We start from the raw sequence: 14,549 nt of genomic DNA, 5'->3' as shown, positions 1-14,549 counted from the left end.
TAACATGTACAGTCCCAAAGAAAAAGAAATTTTACATTACAGAAGCCTTTTTCCTTCAGATCCCTACCTCCCATGTTTATTGCTCCACGAGGACCCATATCACCCATTCTCATTTCCTGTTCTCTCTGAAAGTAAACATAGTTTTCATGATCAACCTATCATTCTTAGAACTTAAAACATTCCCATTTACTCCATGAAAATAAAAATTTTCAAGTTTCAAAAGTTTCTGTTAATCACAAAAATGTACGAGGAATGAAGTTAACTATACTCCCGTTTTTATAAAATCAAAGGGAATAAGTTCAATATAGCAACGCTGTACATTTTTACATAATGCTAAAGGTTAAATATCATAAGTTTAATTTATCAGATGCAGCAGTCAAGTTCCCAAATAGTTATGTGATCAACTGCAAATGAATCCATCTTCACTCACCATTTTTCATTAATAAACAGCAGTATATTTACATTTTAACTGTAAATAAAGAGGTCTTATTACAGTATTGCCTAAAGGCCGTGGTTCAATAATACAGTCAATCCAGCTTCATGACTCAAAAATGCTTGTGTTGACTGGAAATCAAGCTCTGATGTGTTACATTATGGTATATAAACTCAATCTGCCAGTTCATCTTCGTTCAAATAGTTTTGACTTAACTTGGTGGTGGTACATTTTCTGATAAATTATATCATGCTATTGTGATATCAGTTCAGATAACGAACGACCTTTTGAAACCAGCATAAGAATGTCAACAAACTAAGTAACATGCATTTATACTAAATAGACAAACACACCAAATTGATACAGATTGAACTAATGCTCAGTAATCCAACACCAACAGAGTTCTGACATTACTGATCATGAACCACGGCCTGCTGTGAAGCAATACTCAAGAGAAGGTACCCAGAGTGGCAAAAATCATCACTTAGGGGAAACAGATCACAGATAATTCCAAGGGATTTTAGTATTACTGTTTACATCAAAAGGATAAAACAAACAAATTCACAGTTCAAAATGAAAACTAATGAAAGTTACCCCAAAAACTTTTTCTCATTAATTTTCTGCAAGAATGTTAACGTATATTCCACTCTGGAGCGAACACACGTATGTTGAGAACAAGCATATGCAAAAGAATTTACCTGATTCTGAAATCATTCCACTTATGATTTAAGAGTATAAGCTCAGGTGCACTTTGAAAACAATTCCATGTACTAGGCAACTGAATCAGTCTTGCTAAAAGCAATCTTTAAACTGAAATATTAATCAAATCAAAATACATTCATAGTACTTTTATGGTTTCACAAAACTCTCTTGTTCAATCACATTTGGGATGCCAAACATGAATCTTGTATCTTCACACACTTGAAGCAGCAGACACCAACATTTGACAGAACAGAGCCAACAGTTTTGCAAAAATATCCTGGTATTCGAAATCATCATAAGATAGATGACAAACAGCTCTCAGGTCAATAACTTTGTAGTAACCCATATTAACCTAGAAAATGAACTTAATGTAAGATGATTATACGCTATTTTCAAAAGACTATGGCTTAGTGTGGAAAGGAAAAGTAAGGCCTCGTAACTAAAAGACAAAGGCAGTTTTAGGGTCCAGCTATGAAACGCTGTTGATGAACACTAAGAAGGGCCTCTTCTTCTGACCCTAGAGCCCCCATTAAACCTTTGTTACAGAACACGCAACTACTTTGTCAGACAGTGATGTCAACTGACATATTAAGTAAAATCAGCAGCCCCATTAAGATCAATCGTACCAACAAATCGATACCAATGAATTTGTCACAAAATCAGCATACAACCTTGTTGACATTAGTCTGTTTTATACCGCAGCCCTGACATAAAGAAGAGGAAGGAAAAGTGGTATATCATCCCTAATGTCAACCCCTAGCCCAATGTGGGAGAAAAGCACCACGGCTATCAGTTCACATCAATCAGACTATGTGTGCACACATGCTTGCAGATGTGCATGCGTGAAAACAGGACACGCCACAGTGGTGAGATACTCTTTAGCTACAAGCGAAAGTACCAAATTTTTAATTACTGCACATACTTACTTGATGCATCTCAGGTTCAACTGCCAGCTGGTGGGTTTTTTTTTTAAATGTGAAATGTGCCATAAGGCAGGGTTGAGTACAGTACCAGGTAGATAAGGATGTTAAATACAGAGCTATAAAGCTGCAGTAGTTACTAGAACTTCACTCGTTTTCTTTGCAAAGGATAGAACTATTGGCAAGCTACACCACACACTTTTTTTAAAAAGCACACTATACTTCCTCGTTCACAATAAACCAGTTTTTTCTCAGCTTGAAATGCTACCAGTCTTCAGTTAACAAGTACAACAAGAGAGGGGTAGAACCTGTAATTTTTATGGCTTTTAGTCTAGTCTAACCTTTGTAACAAAAACCATGATGCAATTATTTGCCATTTTGTAGCTTTAACTTTAGAGTTGAATTATTACCATATTAAAAAAAAAAAAAAACAACAAAAAAAATTTCAGCTACAGACTCAGGATTCATAAATGTGCCCTATCATCTCTGCTGCCTGTTAATCTAACAACATGCCTACAAGAATTATTATTATTCCTACTGTTGCATGTTCACAACTTCTCGTTTTCTTTTGAATTTTCAGCACGGGGAATTCTTCTATACGGTTAACAGGGAATTAGAAAATTTAAGATATATCCCCTATCAGAGAAAATACTCGATTTCAAATGTTAACTGAGCATATATCATTAATGTAACTAAATGCTTGACATATTAACTATAACATGTACTTAATTTGTCAAAATCTGCATTCGCAGAAGTCCAGATGATAACAAAAATTCAGTCCTATCCCACACGAATCATATCCTAGACAGCTAATTACTATGGGAGCATAAACAAGTTATTGCAGGTAAGTCAGGTCAACTATTCCATGGGTTTTGCCTAAAATACAACAACGGACTACCAACAGGCAATTAGAATAGCCAAACCAGCACTGGTTAATATTCCAGCCCACCTGACAGCTTCATTCTTGGATATTCAAGCCCTTTGCAGAACATAGCAATGATAGCATTATCTTCTCAGAGCTTGCTCTTCTTCACTGCACAACTGCTCATTCTTCTGTTGAGTAGTAGCCTGCTTCAGCCCTTTCCCTGAAGCCACCCATACAGCAAGTTAAAACTGAGTAGCAAGAGAGAAGGGCTAAACTTTTACTATTAAAATATCTACAGAGGAGATTAAGACCATCTGAAGTCACCCGGTACCTGGGAAAGCAACTTAAACTGGAAGAGAACAGTAAAAGTGGATGATATGCAATTATGGGGGGAAAAGTAAGACACAAAGAATGTGTAGTAACGTGTAATTTGAGCTTTGGAAAGATTAAAAAACCCAAAATGAAAAAAACAAAGGGAAGCAAACAAATAATAACATCCTATTGTAAAAGGGTAATTCTTCACACAATTCAAAAGAAAGCTTTCCAAATACCTTCTCTCACAGGATTCTGTAAAATATTTCAGAACTCACTAATGCAAACAAACCTCAAGAAGGTCTGATTCATCTGAGTAATCTGCTTTTAGAAAAAACTGCTGTGATGGCAACCACAGCATCATACTTGCTAATCACTTTAGATGCAAGCATTAAAAATGCTATGTCCTCACAACTCCAACTCCTTTTGATGTCGTCCGTAAAAAGTAGATCTATACAAAAATACTGAATACACCCAGTTTTCAAATTACATACATATTGTACATTTAATATTGTATGGATGCTCCCTTTTTACAAGTATTAGAAAAAAGATTTCTTGAGCATTTGAGGTATATCACACACAACATTCTTACACCTCAGTCACCATTGCTACCAGTAGTCTAAATATACACAGAACTGCCAAGATGATTCTTCTGTTTTCTTTAAATATATTAGTATATTTTTAAATTCACTCTATAAAACCATGAAACTGTTTTGAAAACATGCCTAAGAATTTATACAGGAGAATGTATCAGATGCAGCTCCCTTATCACACTGAAAATAAAAATACGAGTAGTTAAAAACTGGGGGGTTTTTGTTTGGTTTTTTTTTTCTTTTTTTTTTTCTTTTTTTAAACTGACAAACCACTACTACTTTTTTGCCCCCGGAAACAGGCCTTGCACTTGCAGCAGCCTGAAGAAAATTAAAAATCTTGCCTCTAAATGATGCACTATTCATGGTAACAATACTGTCCAAAATTTTTAATAAATATGGAATGGAATATTTTAGAAATGCAAAAAGCAAGATACCAACAGAAATATTAAGGCAACAGATCATACCGTTTTCTTCAAGTGTTTGTGGCTAGGAGATCGCAATTAACGTATGTCTATTCACTCACCTTTCAGCTAAGGAATGGTGACCAAAACAATGCTTAGACACACCATCAAAAAAATGCCTTATCAAAAAAGAACACTTACCCCATAAACTTAAATTTGCATATTAAGATCAGCAACTTAACTGGCACTTTATCTAGGTTGCATGTGTAGAGCAAAATGTAATTAACAGTGCTGTTGATTCTCACCTGTTTTCATTAACATGGAAACTGAATTCTACTCTCTAGCAGACTTCCTATTTGCCAGAAGAGGTAATACGTTTCGGTATCTGTTACTAGTAAGACATTTCTGTACCTATTACTAGAATTCATTACTCCCTTTCAAGTGGTTTATTTCACTAAGTTCTTCCTAGAAAATAGAAATTGCTCCCAAAGGCCTCTACAGGAGGCATAAGTCCCTTAAACCTTACACAAAATTGTAATATACTGAAAGATGCCTATAAAGACATAAATCATACAACTGGTTAAAACTGCTAGTTTGACAGTCAAAACTGGAATTTGGGGGATACTTTTGATTGTGCATTATTTGTCTCTTCCTCAGAATATTCCACTATTTCAATCCAATGACTAGCTCACTGGAAGTTAAGCTGCTAGCAACGAGTTCAAGTAATAAAAGCCTTCTCTTTCACCCACCCCTCTTGCCACCTTTCCCTCTTTGGTTTATCCATCAATTAAGATCTAGATGTAAGATCTGAAAGTTACAATATCCCAAAACAGTTCATTTTATTCCAACACATGTAGAAAAAAAGTAAATACTTTTAAATGAAAAATACGGATCTTTTTTCAAAATCCAAGATTTCTATGTGTTCCTGAGCACAGCAAATTCAGAGCTAATTGCTCCTCTGGGCTGGGCGTCATACTAGATCATTCCAGAAATCTCTTCCAGCCGAAACTACTCAAGAAGTCTAGAAACTCCCATCCAGGAGTTTGAAAAAAGGTAAGGTCTCTTGCCTCACACAAAATGACACAAGCAAATACACTGAACTAGATAACAACTAAAGCAAATGTAGCTATACAGGAAACTACACAGTCCTATTTTTAAATAGGAAGTCTAATGAAAAGAATTATCATGTTTAAGAGCTGTCAACAGGACTTGGTCTTTGAGGAAAAACCATTCTAACAGGGCTAGAGCAGACAGTTAAAGCTAATCTCCTCCTTGGTGACTCAAGTCATGAAGAGTTGATGGAGATGACTCACTAAGTTATACCATTAAAAAAAGCTATACACTAAAAAACCTATCACATCAGTAAAACCAGGAATACACACTGCACAAAATATATGCAGATACGTATATTCCAGTCAATGCTATAAGTTGGAAAAACATTCCCAATGGCAGTAACAATTATAGCTGTTGCCCAAAAAAATGTATGTTACAAACACTATAATGTAAATCTCATTGTATGCGTTAGCACTCAAAAAGACCGTCATGTATAGCAGCTGCAAGGTGTTAGTAATGCAATACGATTACAAGCATTAAAAACATTCAAGAATGATTATTACATTACTATTACTCTCAAAAGATACTGCTGCAAGTAATCTTTTTCACTTAAGCCTAGTTTCAACATGACTTGTAAGATTTTAAGTTTTCCTTTTTTAAGTCAAAGTACAGCTCTGTACATTAACATACTTGCTGTTCTTGCGTCTTGGCAAAAAAAGATTGTATTTCATACTTTCCAAATAGGACTGCTGTTTATAAGACACAGCAGTCCACGAGTTCTTTCCTATGTGATGCAGAAGAACCATTCTCTTACCTACAAGATTTTACTTACATTTCAGGTGTCCTTTTTTAAAAAAAAAAAAATCCAAATCCTAGTTAATCCATGTCCTAGTTAATTCCACCTCTAAGAAAGCAAACCTGTGACATCCTGTAGGCTAGGAGTATATACTTACACAATTAAAAAGTAAAACAGGATCACAAAATGGTTTCGTTTTATAAAATGTGGACCAAAACACCACCACAGAAAGAGGAAAGTAAATTTATTTTTCACAACAAAAGACTCCCAAACATTCCTGCTATTCCTCACCCTCCATATGGCACACTGGGCTTGTTCCAGCCTGGAAATATGTTTCAGCTAGTACTTCAAAATTAGCAAAGATAAAAGTAAAAAAATTTGTAGAAAAACACTGATGTGAGAAGGTAAGTTAAGAGCCGGCTGAAGTTCTTTCAAGAAAAAGTCAATCTAAAATGGCCAACACCTTAGAGTGACAACTGTCTGCAGTAGAGAGTCACTCTCAGTAAACTGTTAAAATACTGTCAAAAATATATTTTTTTTCCAAAATTTAAGTTTGGGGTAGAAAGTAAACAAGATGAGGAACACAGTCCAAAACGCTTGCAACTGTTACACAGTGAAGACATTTCCTCACTCCTATGTCATGAGAAGCAGAAAATAACCACTGCTCTGAACTACAGCAATAACGCAAAGAAGCTAGAAAAGACAAACGAAATTCAAAATTTTGTGGAAAAAAGGTTAATCATCATTAGTGGATTTCATCTCAGAATAAGTGAACAAAAGAATACTTACTGTCTGAGCCAGAAAAGGTAAGAGTACAAAAATTTTTTAAAGAATTTCCTGAGTAGCTACTTCTTCATGGAGACAACTGAGAATCCAATCACTGATTTGGATGCAGAGATATTCACCCATCTTCAATATTAAAAACTGGCATCACTACTACAGAAGTTGTCTACAAGCCTATGGAGATTCTTCTGAATGTTATTATCTAGTGACCTTAGACACTAAACTTGAGAATTGCAATCTTATACAGAAAATATCTAAAAAACTCAAATACTTGAGTAAAAGCACAAATAAATATCTTTCTATGAAAAATCTTGTGCTTTTTAAAGACCTTTTATCATTTAAGCTACTGCAGCTTCATTTTACACAGAACTCATACTTTCAGAATGCTATATTACAGGCCAAAAATACAAATGACAATCTAACTCCTTAACAAAAAAGAATATAGTCTAACATAAGCCAAGATTTATCGTAGAACCTACTCTGTTGATTACAGAACTTTGCTCCGTATTGAGATTTGTCTTTTCTCCATTATTTTATCTTGCAGTTACTTGCTGCTTCTCTAAAGTTCAATACTGCATCAATATATCATTACTTCCAAAGGTTTTTTCCCCACCTCTCCCACTTCCATTTGTTATAATACAGTCAAATATTGTATATACAATATCTACAGAATAAAACTAAAACGGTTCCTCATGTTCTTACAGCCTGTGGAAAATGTTATTCACCAGCCAAAAAATTAATGTATACAGAAGGCAAAATCTGGCCCCAAACAAACTGCATAGAAACAGTAGCTAGGAATAAAATCCAAAAATTTTAATTCCATGCCTTTATTCAATCATCTTTGTCATCTGTTCAGGTAGAGGAAAATCCCACCATCCTACCTTCACTGTCTATGGCTATAGAGATGAAGTACTCTCTAAAGGCATAACAGCAAAGACAGATTATACACACCCTGCCCCCAAACACCAGGCTGCTGACCATATGAGAGCAAACAGGAATAGAGAAAGTCTGCCAAAATTTCTCCTCAATCTAACAACTAACACAATGAAGGTAAAATTCTGCTCTTCAAATATTTTAAAGTAAAATTCAAAAATAATTTTTCACAAAACGAAGGTGCTTAGAGAAGGTAACCACTTTAAGAGATCTGGAAATCCTGGGGGGGGGGGGTTTAAAAAAAAAAGGAAGAGATATATATAGATATTAACTCTCTTGGTAGCAACTTCCTCATTACAACATTCTGTCAATTAATTTGGTTCCATCGGAGTTAAGAGCCACTTTAGATCCATGGAACCGATTCATAAAAAAACACTTCACCTATTTCTATTAGCTTCATTTTTTGAATGACAGTAAAGAAATTAAAAACAAATACAGTTCAACAGCTGAACATAATGCAAATATTTATTTGTAATCAATTTAACACATTTAAATGTTTACTCACCTGCAAAACTACTCTCTGAAAGCAATATCCAGCATATCACCAAGTTCACAATTGATATATGTAATGTAATTACATTACATTCACAATATAATCACATCTTCAAAGGCCTATTAGAGACTTCTATGCTGCAGCTTAGAATTATTCTGGTTTTATTTTAGCTAAAGAAGTGGCATGAAAGTAGGCAATTATCAAAACAGACATCCATGGGAGCATGGAGGATACCTTATTTTCACAGAACAAGTTGCAAATTATTTAAGATGCACTCCACAATTCACCCTGGCGTGTATGGAGCTGAAGGGCTGTTTAGCTGGTAACAAAGTCTGGGCTAACTGTACCATCAGGCAGAAATACACTAAAATATTTAACTGAAAAGTGGGTGTTCTAAAACAATGCTGCATTTTAGATTTCCCAAATGTTAAGTTTTCTTTGCACAAGAAACAAATCTAGGCAAATATTAAAACAGAGGGGGCACTGGACTGATTCAAAACAACAATTTTCCCCACCTGCAAGATCAAGGATAAGATGAACTGAGTGTCAATATTTACTTAGAAGAAAAAATAAGCAGCCAAGAATATCCTAGATCATGTTTATGTAAAAACCTGCTTTCTTAATTGGAATGTCAAATGTAACACTGCAAAATCAGCTTAAAAACACTTTAAAAGCAGCACTAGTAGTTATAGCCACAGTACACACAGGCTTTTGCATTAACAGTTTTTTTCTCACCAAGATGATGTTACATCTGCTGACTGAACTGTAAGAAAAAGAAGAGGTCCAATTGTAGTTGCTACCCTATAACTGATCCGAGTTACCAAGTGATTAGAATATGCAAGTATTTGCCAAAAGGAAGATGAAAGCCAAAGTTTTTCATAGCTACAAAGAGGTCCTGTAGGAGAAATTTCTAACAAACATATGCAGTCTTTTATACATGTTATGAATATTGCTTACAATGAGAGTAGTTCAATGTTTAAGATTTCCCCAACAAAGTTCTGGCACACACACAAAACATTAATAAAGAAGCATCAGTGAAACTTCCTAGCATGAAACCAGGCTCCATAGTTTTCTAGCTCTCCGTAATTTTCCAGCTAGTACTTTTATACAACCTGGAGACCATTTACTGTGAAACAGGAGCAAGATGAGGCAGACTTGAATGAAGACAGACACTTATTTCATTACACAGAGTTCTGAGGAAAACAATATACATTATAGCAGGCAATTCTAGTATTTTAATCAGAAGTTTAAGAAACTGGTCATCTGAACAAATCCAAACGGATTAAGAAAAATTGCCTTCAAGTTAAATCGCCTGACCTAAGTCCACTCTTAACTCTTAAGCCACAGCATCTACTATTTTATGTATGTACTATAGACCCAAAGGTCAGAATCACGTTAGGGACACAATAGGCATCACAATGAATAGGAACAAACAAGAATAGCTGGTTCCTACCTAAAGAACATACAAGTTCCCCTACAGATAAACAAATGTTTAGTAATTCAGAAAGGGCAGGGGGAACTAACACAAAGGTTCCATAAGTAAATCAAAAGGATTATAAAATCCAGCATTATATGCAGAAGAGAAACAAAGCCTGAAGAACCTAATTCTGACATTATATTGTGTTTTTCCGATCTTTTGTATTAATACATTTAGAAGAGACACCAGTTAACCTGCCACAAATATATCAACAAAACTGCATTCCGCAACACTAGTAAAAGCAGTATGCTTCATGCCATGTACAAAACTAAACTAATACAAATACTTTTTCATCCTATACAACACTAAGCCTAGATTAGTGAACCAATAGACACTGTAGGAAATCATAATAGGGACAGACTATTTAGCAGGGCCTGTTGGGACAGGACAAGGCGTAATGGTTTTAAAATAAAGGAGGGTAGATTTAGACTAGATATAACGAAGACATTTTTCACAATGAGGGTGGTGAAACACTGGCACAGGTTGCCCAGAGAGGCAGTAGATGCCCTACCCCTGGAAACATTCAGGGTCAGGTTGGACGGGGCTCTGAGCAACCTGACCTAGTTGAAGATGCCCGTGCTCACCGCAGGAGGGTTGGACTAGATGACCTCTAAAGGTCCCTTCCAACCCAAACTATTCTATGATTCTGTGATAACGTTCAGGAAAAACATCTTTAAATGGTAACTCTTAAATATATTTGACTCTTCAAGTGTTAGTTTCCATTAAGGAAGATATTAAACTCTCCATCTGAACAGTTACAAAACAGCTCTACTGAAACTCATCTCTTCTTTCCAAAAAACACTACTTCCTAAAAATGCTAATTCATCAAACAATAAAACCTAGTCTCTGGAAAATTAAAGTAGAACCTAAAGAAAAAACTTGATGGAAGACAAATATCGGATTGAAATTCCATATTACTCATGGAAGATTTAATAACCAAAAACAAGCATTAGCTCTGGTAATGAGATAAACCTGCTTGACGCCTATACTACAAAAGAAGGCTTGTGAAACATTAACAAGAAAAACCCTAAATATTTTAATTAAAAAGAGCATTTAGCCTGGTATCAGACAACAGGCAACCTCACTACAACAAGTTAATTTCTATGTCTCATTTTACTGCATTACCACTATTAAAACTTTCTGCTCTGAGTTACTGAAGCAAAATGTTAGAGGCTAAGCAAAAGGTGAGAGGTTTACTGCTCACACTAAGAAAAAAAACCTACTCAGAAGGTACTGCCTCTTCAGAGCAAAACCAGATCTATAAATAAGCTTTCCTCACACTAATTAACAGATCCATTAACAGGTTTCCTCACATCAAAAATACTACTTCTACAGACTCACTTATTGCTTCCTGCGTGTTTTAGTCTTTCTTTAAACACAGACCCCAAAACTTTTCTAACCAGGGGAACTTATTTTGGCTGCAAGTCTCAGTGCCACCAGGTAAGATCTCAGGATTTAGACAGGTGGATAAGTCCAAAAGAGCCATCAAGTAGACAACTGAAACTGAAAGTTAATTTCTTCTTAGTCTGGGTAAATACATGTACAAACTCCAAGTCAAACTTAAATCCAGTAGCTGAAGAAGAAAAAATGAAAATTATTAATGCAAGCATTAATTTTAGCTTCTTCAAAATACGCCGGGCATTTATCAAACAATTACATTAACAAAGGATTTTTCTAAATTATTTATAAAAGCCTTATTCTTACTTGTCAGAAGATGGAAAAATGAAGAACTCAGTATTTGAGGAAATTTAGGTAAGTAGGCTTATTTTAACAATTCTCAGAAATTATATTAAAGATATGGAATACAGACTTATTACACCTGCTCTGTAACAGGGCTTGTTTGTGGTTTGGGGGGGGTTTCTCCACTTTTATCTGTAAAAATCCATAAAATCGGAGGGGCAAAGTATACAGAGCATTCTATAAACAAGCACACAGATGCAGTGGAAATGTTTCCATTAATAATTGAACAAAAATGGCATCTGCTAAACCCAAGGGCTCATGAAACACAGACTGGCAAAGCTGATGTCATTTTGCCATTGTATATGAAGTACCTTTAGAAAAGTGTTTGTTTAGTTTCTTGATCCATTAGTCTTACTGAAAGAAAATTACGTTATGAGCAAAACCAGAAAAACCTAAAAAACACAAACAAAAATTCCTTGTCCAGTACCGTAGAAGAGAACAAACCTGGGAATGCTTACAAGTACTGCAACACCTAAATTCATACTAGAAATTTATGTACTTTTGACAGCACATTAAGGGAGAAAAATTCTTTATGAGTGGTCACTTGTTGTGTTTGCAAGTTCACATGAAGTAAATATTATTAGGTTCTAAAGCATTTTATGCAAACATTAGAAGATGATGGCAACAGAGTGAAAGATTTTAGTCTCCTAAATATATATAATTTAACACAAGGAAAACTTATCACATTACCCTAAATATTCATAGTTCACACACACACTGAAATATAGTTATAAATTAAACGTAACATTGCAATGATTATTTGCTTCATTACCGAAAAATTACCTTAGTAGCATCCTTGATATACATAAAAACAATCTAGAAAGTCAATTATGAACCATCCTAAAATCATCATGAAATAAATACTTATATACAAATACATAACGTGCTACAAAAAGATGGCTGAAGTTCTGCATTGATATTTATGCAATGTCTTTTCCTAACAAAAACAGATATGACAGCTAAAATAGTTTTGATATCTGGCAGTGTAATTAAGGGCTGAGGATAATTTAGTAGTTTCTGGAAATAATGCACTGTTAATATTTTAAGGCCTGTTAAGGAAATATTATTCTTGCCTAACGCACCAAATTTAGTATCTAAATCCTTGAGGACCAAAAGAAATGATAGATTCAATTATCTGTCTACATATCACTGCAATCCTGCAAAAATAATTAAAAAAAAATGTAGTGCTACTGCCAAAACTAAGACCATCCACAAAAACACAAATTGCATATTTATAAACTGCTTGCTCAAAGGCCTAGCCTATGTTGCTTTATGCACAGGGAAAAAAAACTGATCACTGAAGTAAAACCACTGCCAAGAAAGCAGGAATGTTTTGGCAGGTTGGTTGGATTTTTCTGTTTGGTTGGTTACTTTGTGGTGGGTTTTTTGTGGTTTTTGTTTGTTTGTTTGTTTACTTGGGTTTTTTTCCCCCCTCTCTCTTTTTCAGTTCTACATTTAATGACCTGCCTTTCTCCAAGCCACTTTTACCTTACAAGCCTTTTAAAGTGACAAACATGAACTACTTCTTCCATGAACACATATGCTGGATTGCAATAAGGAGGTAATTCATCTCTCCCAACCAAAGTCTACAAAAGAGCTTTTATAAATCAGCTTAGCTTTATAGCAGTTTGGTAAGAAACAGACACTAGATTCATACAACCTCACAAAACTTCACCACCATAAGCTTCATTAAGTACACTAGGCTATCAAGATAAAAATAATCAAAATTTATTATTAGTAGAAAGCAGATCAAATTTGAAAAGATCCTTGGAAATTTTTATTTATTTATTATTGGAAATCTGCCTTAGCTTAGTTTAGTTTTGAATAAGGTAGCAAAGAATTCTGCACTTAGTGAAAATTCATATTTCTTACATTACTGGGGCTTTTGAGCCCCATGCTGTTCTATTCACTGCAGAGCCAAGAAGTGCAAAAAACTACTTCTGAACTACCGAAGTCCAAGGAAATCTGATAGTCTTCTTTCAAAAAAGTCCATTACTTAACCTGCAAGTGAATGCAGAAGATAGACTTTCATAGGCTCAAAATAATAAAGAAATGGAAGCTACATTTATAAACCACTCTAAAGGAGGACAAAACTCTTGGAACAAAGACTGAATGTTTTGGGGGTTTGTTGGTTTTTTTACTGGGGGGGGGGTTCGTTTGGTTTTTTTAATCAGGTTTCTGGCATTGCTGAAGCTATGAACCTTGTTCTTGTTTTGGGATGTGCTTTTTTTACTCCCTTGCTCTCATCTTACACCTTTTCATCCAAGTCCACTACAATCTCTGCTGTTGAGGCAATCTCCACTGCTTTAGAGGCTGCCACTATGCTGATACTTACACAACACACTCGAGCAGCAGAGCTTCTGTGTAAGAAAAATTAAAGGAAAGCAAAACAACATCTAGAAATAATTTTTGAAAAGGCTAGGAGATAAAATTATTTAATATACATCTTACATGAAAGAACAGTAAGCATTCAGAAGTCAAAACAATTTACAGTTCCTTACAAATGCAAGTTACACCTGAAAAAAGGGGACTTTCCCTGGAGGGAAAAGGACACAGGTACCAAAAAACCTCCACTCCCTCTTTAAGCCATCAGTTAGAAGAGCTTAAGCTGTTGGCCAGTATCGCAAGCTATTGTTTCATTAAGTACAATACCCACCTGACACTATTTTGCAATATTACTACAGAATTAAATCTGTGCACCATAAAAAGACTACAACTCCTACATATTTTGGTCTCTTTTGTAGACACATGAAAACTATTTTAATATATTAAACCCAAATCACTCTCTTTTTACTCTTCTAAGTTAGTGACATGAATAAAAGTAGCTCCTGGAACTGGAATTATTTAGCAAAAAGGCTCTGATGGAGATTTAACATTGTAAATCTATGTAAGCCATTCACAATAGGGTAGCAACCACTGCACTGTTTGAATAATTGATGTATTATTAGCACTTTGAAGTACTACTTTTTTAAAAATATTTGTGCTGCTGAAGAATAAAACATTGCTTCCAATCACCACCAGCAAGCTCCTCCTTTAGCAAGAAATATT

The 14,549-nt window shown here is 35.0% G+C and overlaps 1 protein-coding gene across 8 annotated transcripts in view; it reads right to left on the bottom strand.

Moving 5' to 3' along the window:
• The window catches only part of PSPC1 (paraspeckle component 1), a 67,179-nt gene that overhangs the window by 32,804 nt on the left and 19,826 nt on the right, over positions 1 to 14,549 (bottom strand). For 2 of the 8 annotated variants that reach the window (XR_010371205.1, XM_064441221.1), the window contains one exon: positions 8,239 to 13,502. The exons of 5 other annotated variants lie outside the window; for them this stretch is intronic. Coding sequence is in view for 2 of the 3 variants with exons in the window: in XM_064441221.1 (XP_064297291.1) it covers positions 13,494 to 13,502 (9 nt within the window). In the remaining variant the exon portion in view is untranslated. Of the gene's footprint in view, positions 1 to 67; positions 126 to 8,238; positions 13,503 to 14,549 lie in introns of those variants that run through there. One more of the 8 variants, XM_064441218.1, reaches the window with a different exon arrangement.

This window comes from Phalacrocorax carbo, chromosome 1 (genome assembly GCF_963921805.1).
Source record: "Phalacrocorax carbo chromosome 1, bPhaCar2.1, whole genome shotgun sequence".
NCBI lineage: Eukaryota > Metazoa > Chordata > Aves > Suliformes > Phalacrocoracidae > Phalacrocorax > Phalacrocorax carbo.
This window is presented reverse-complemented; position numbering and strand designations above follow the sequence as displayed.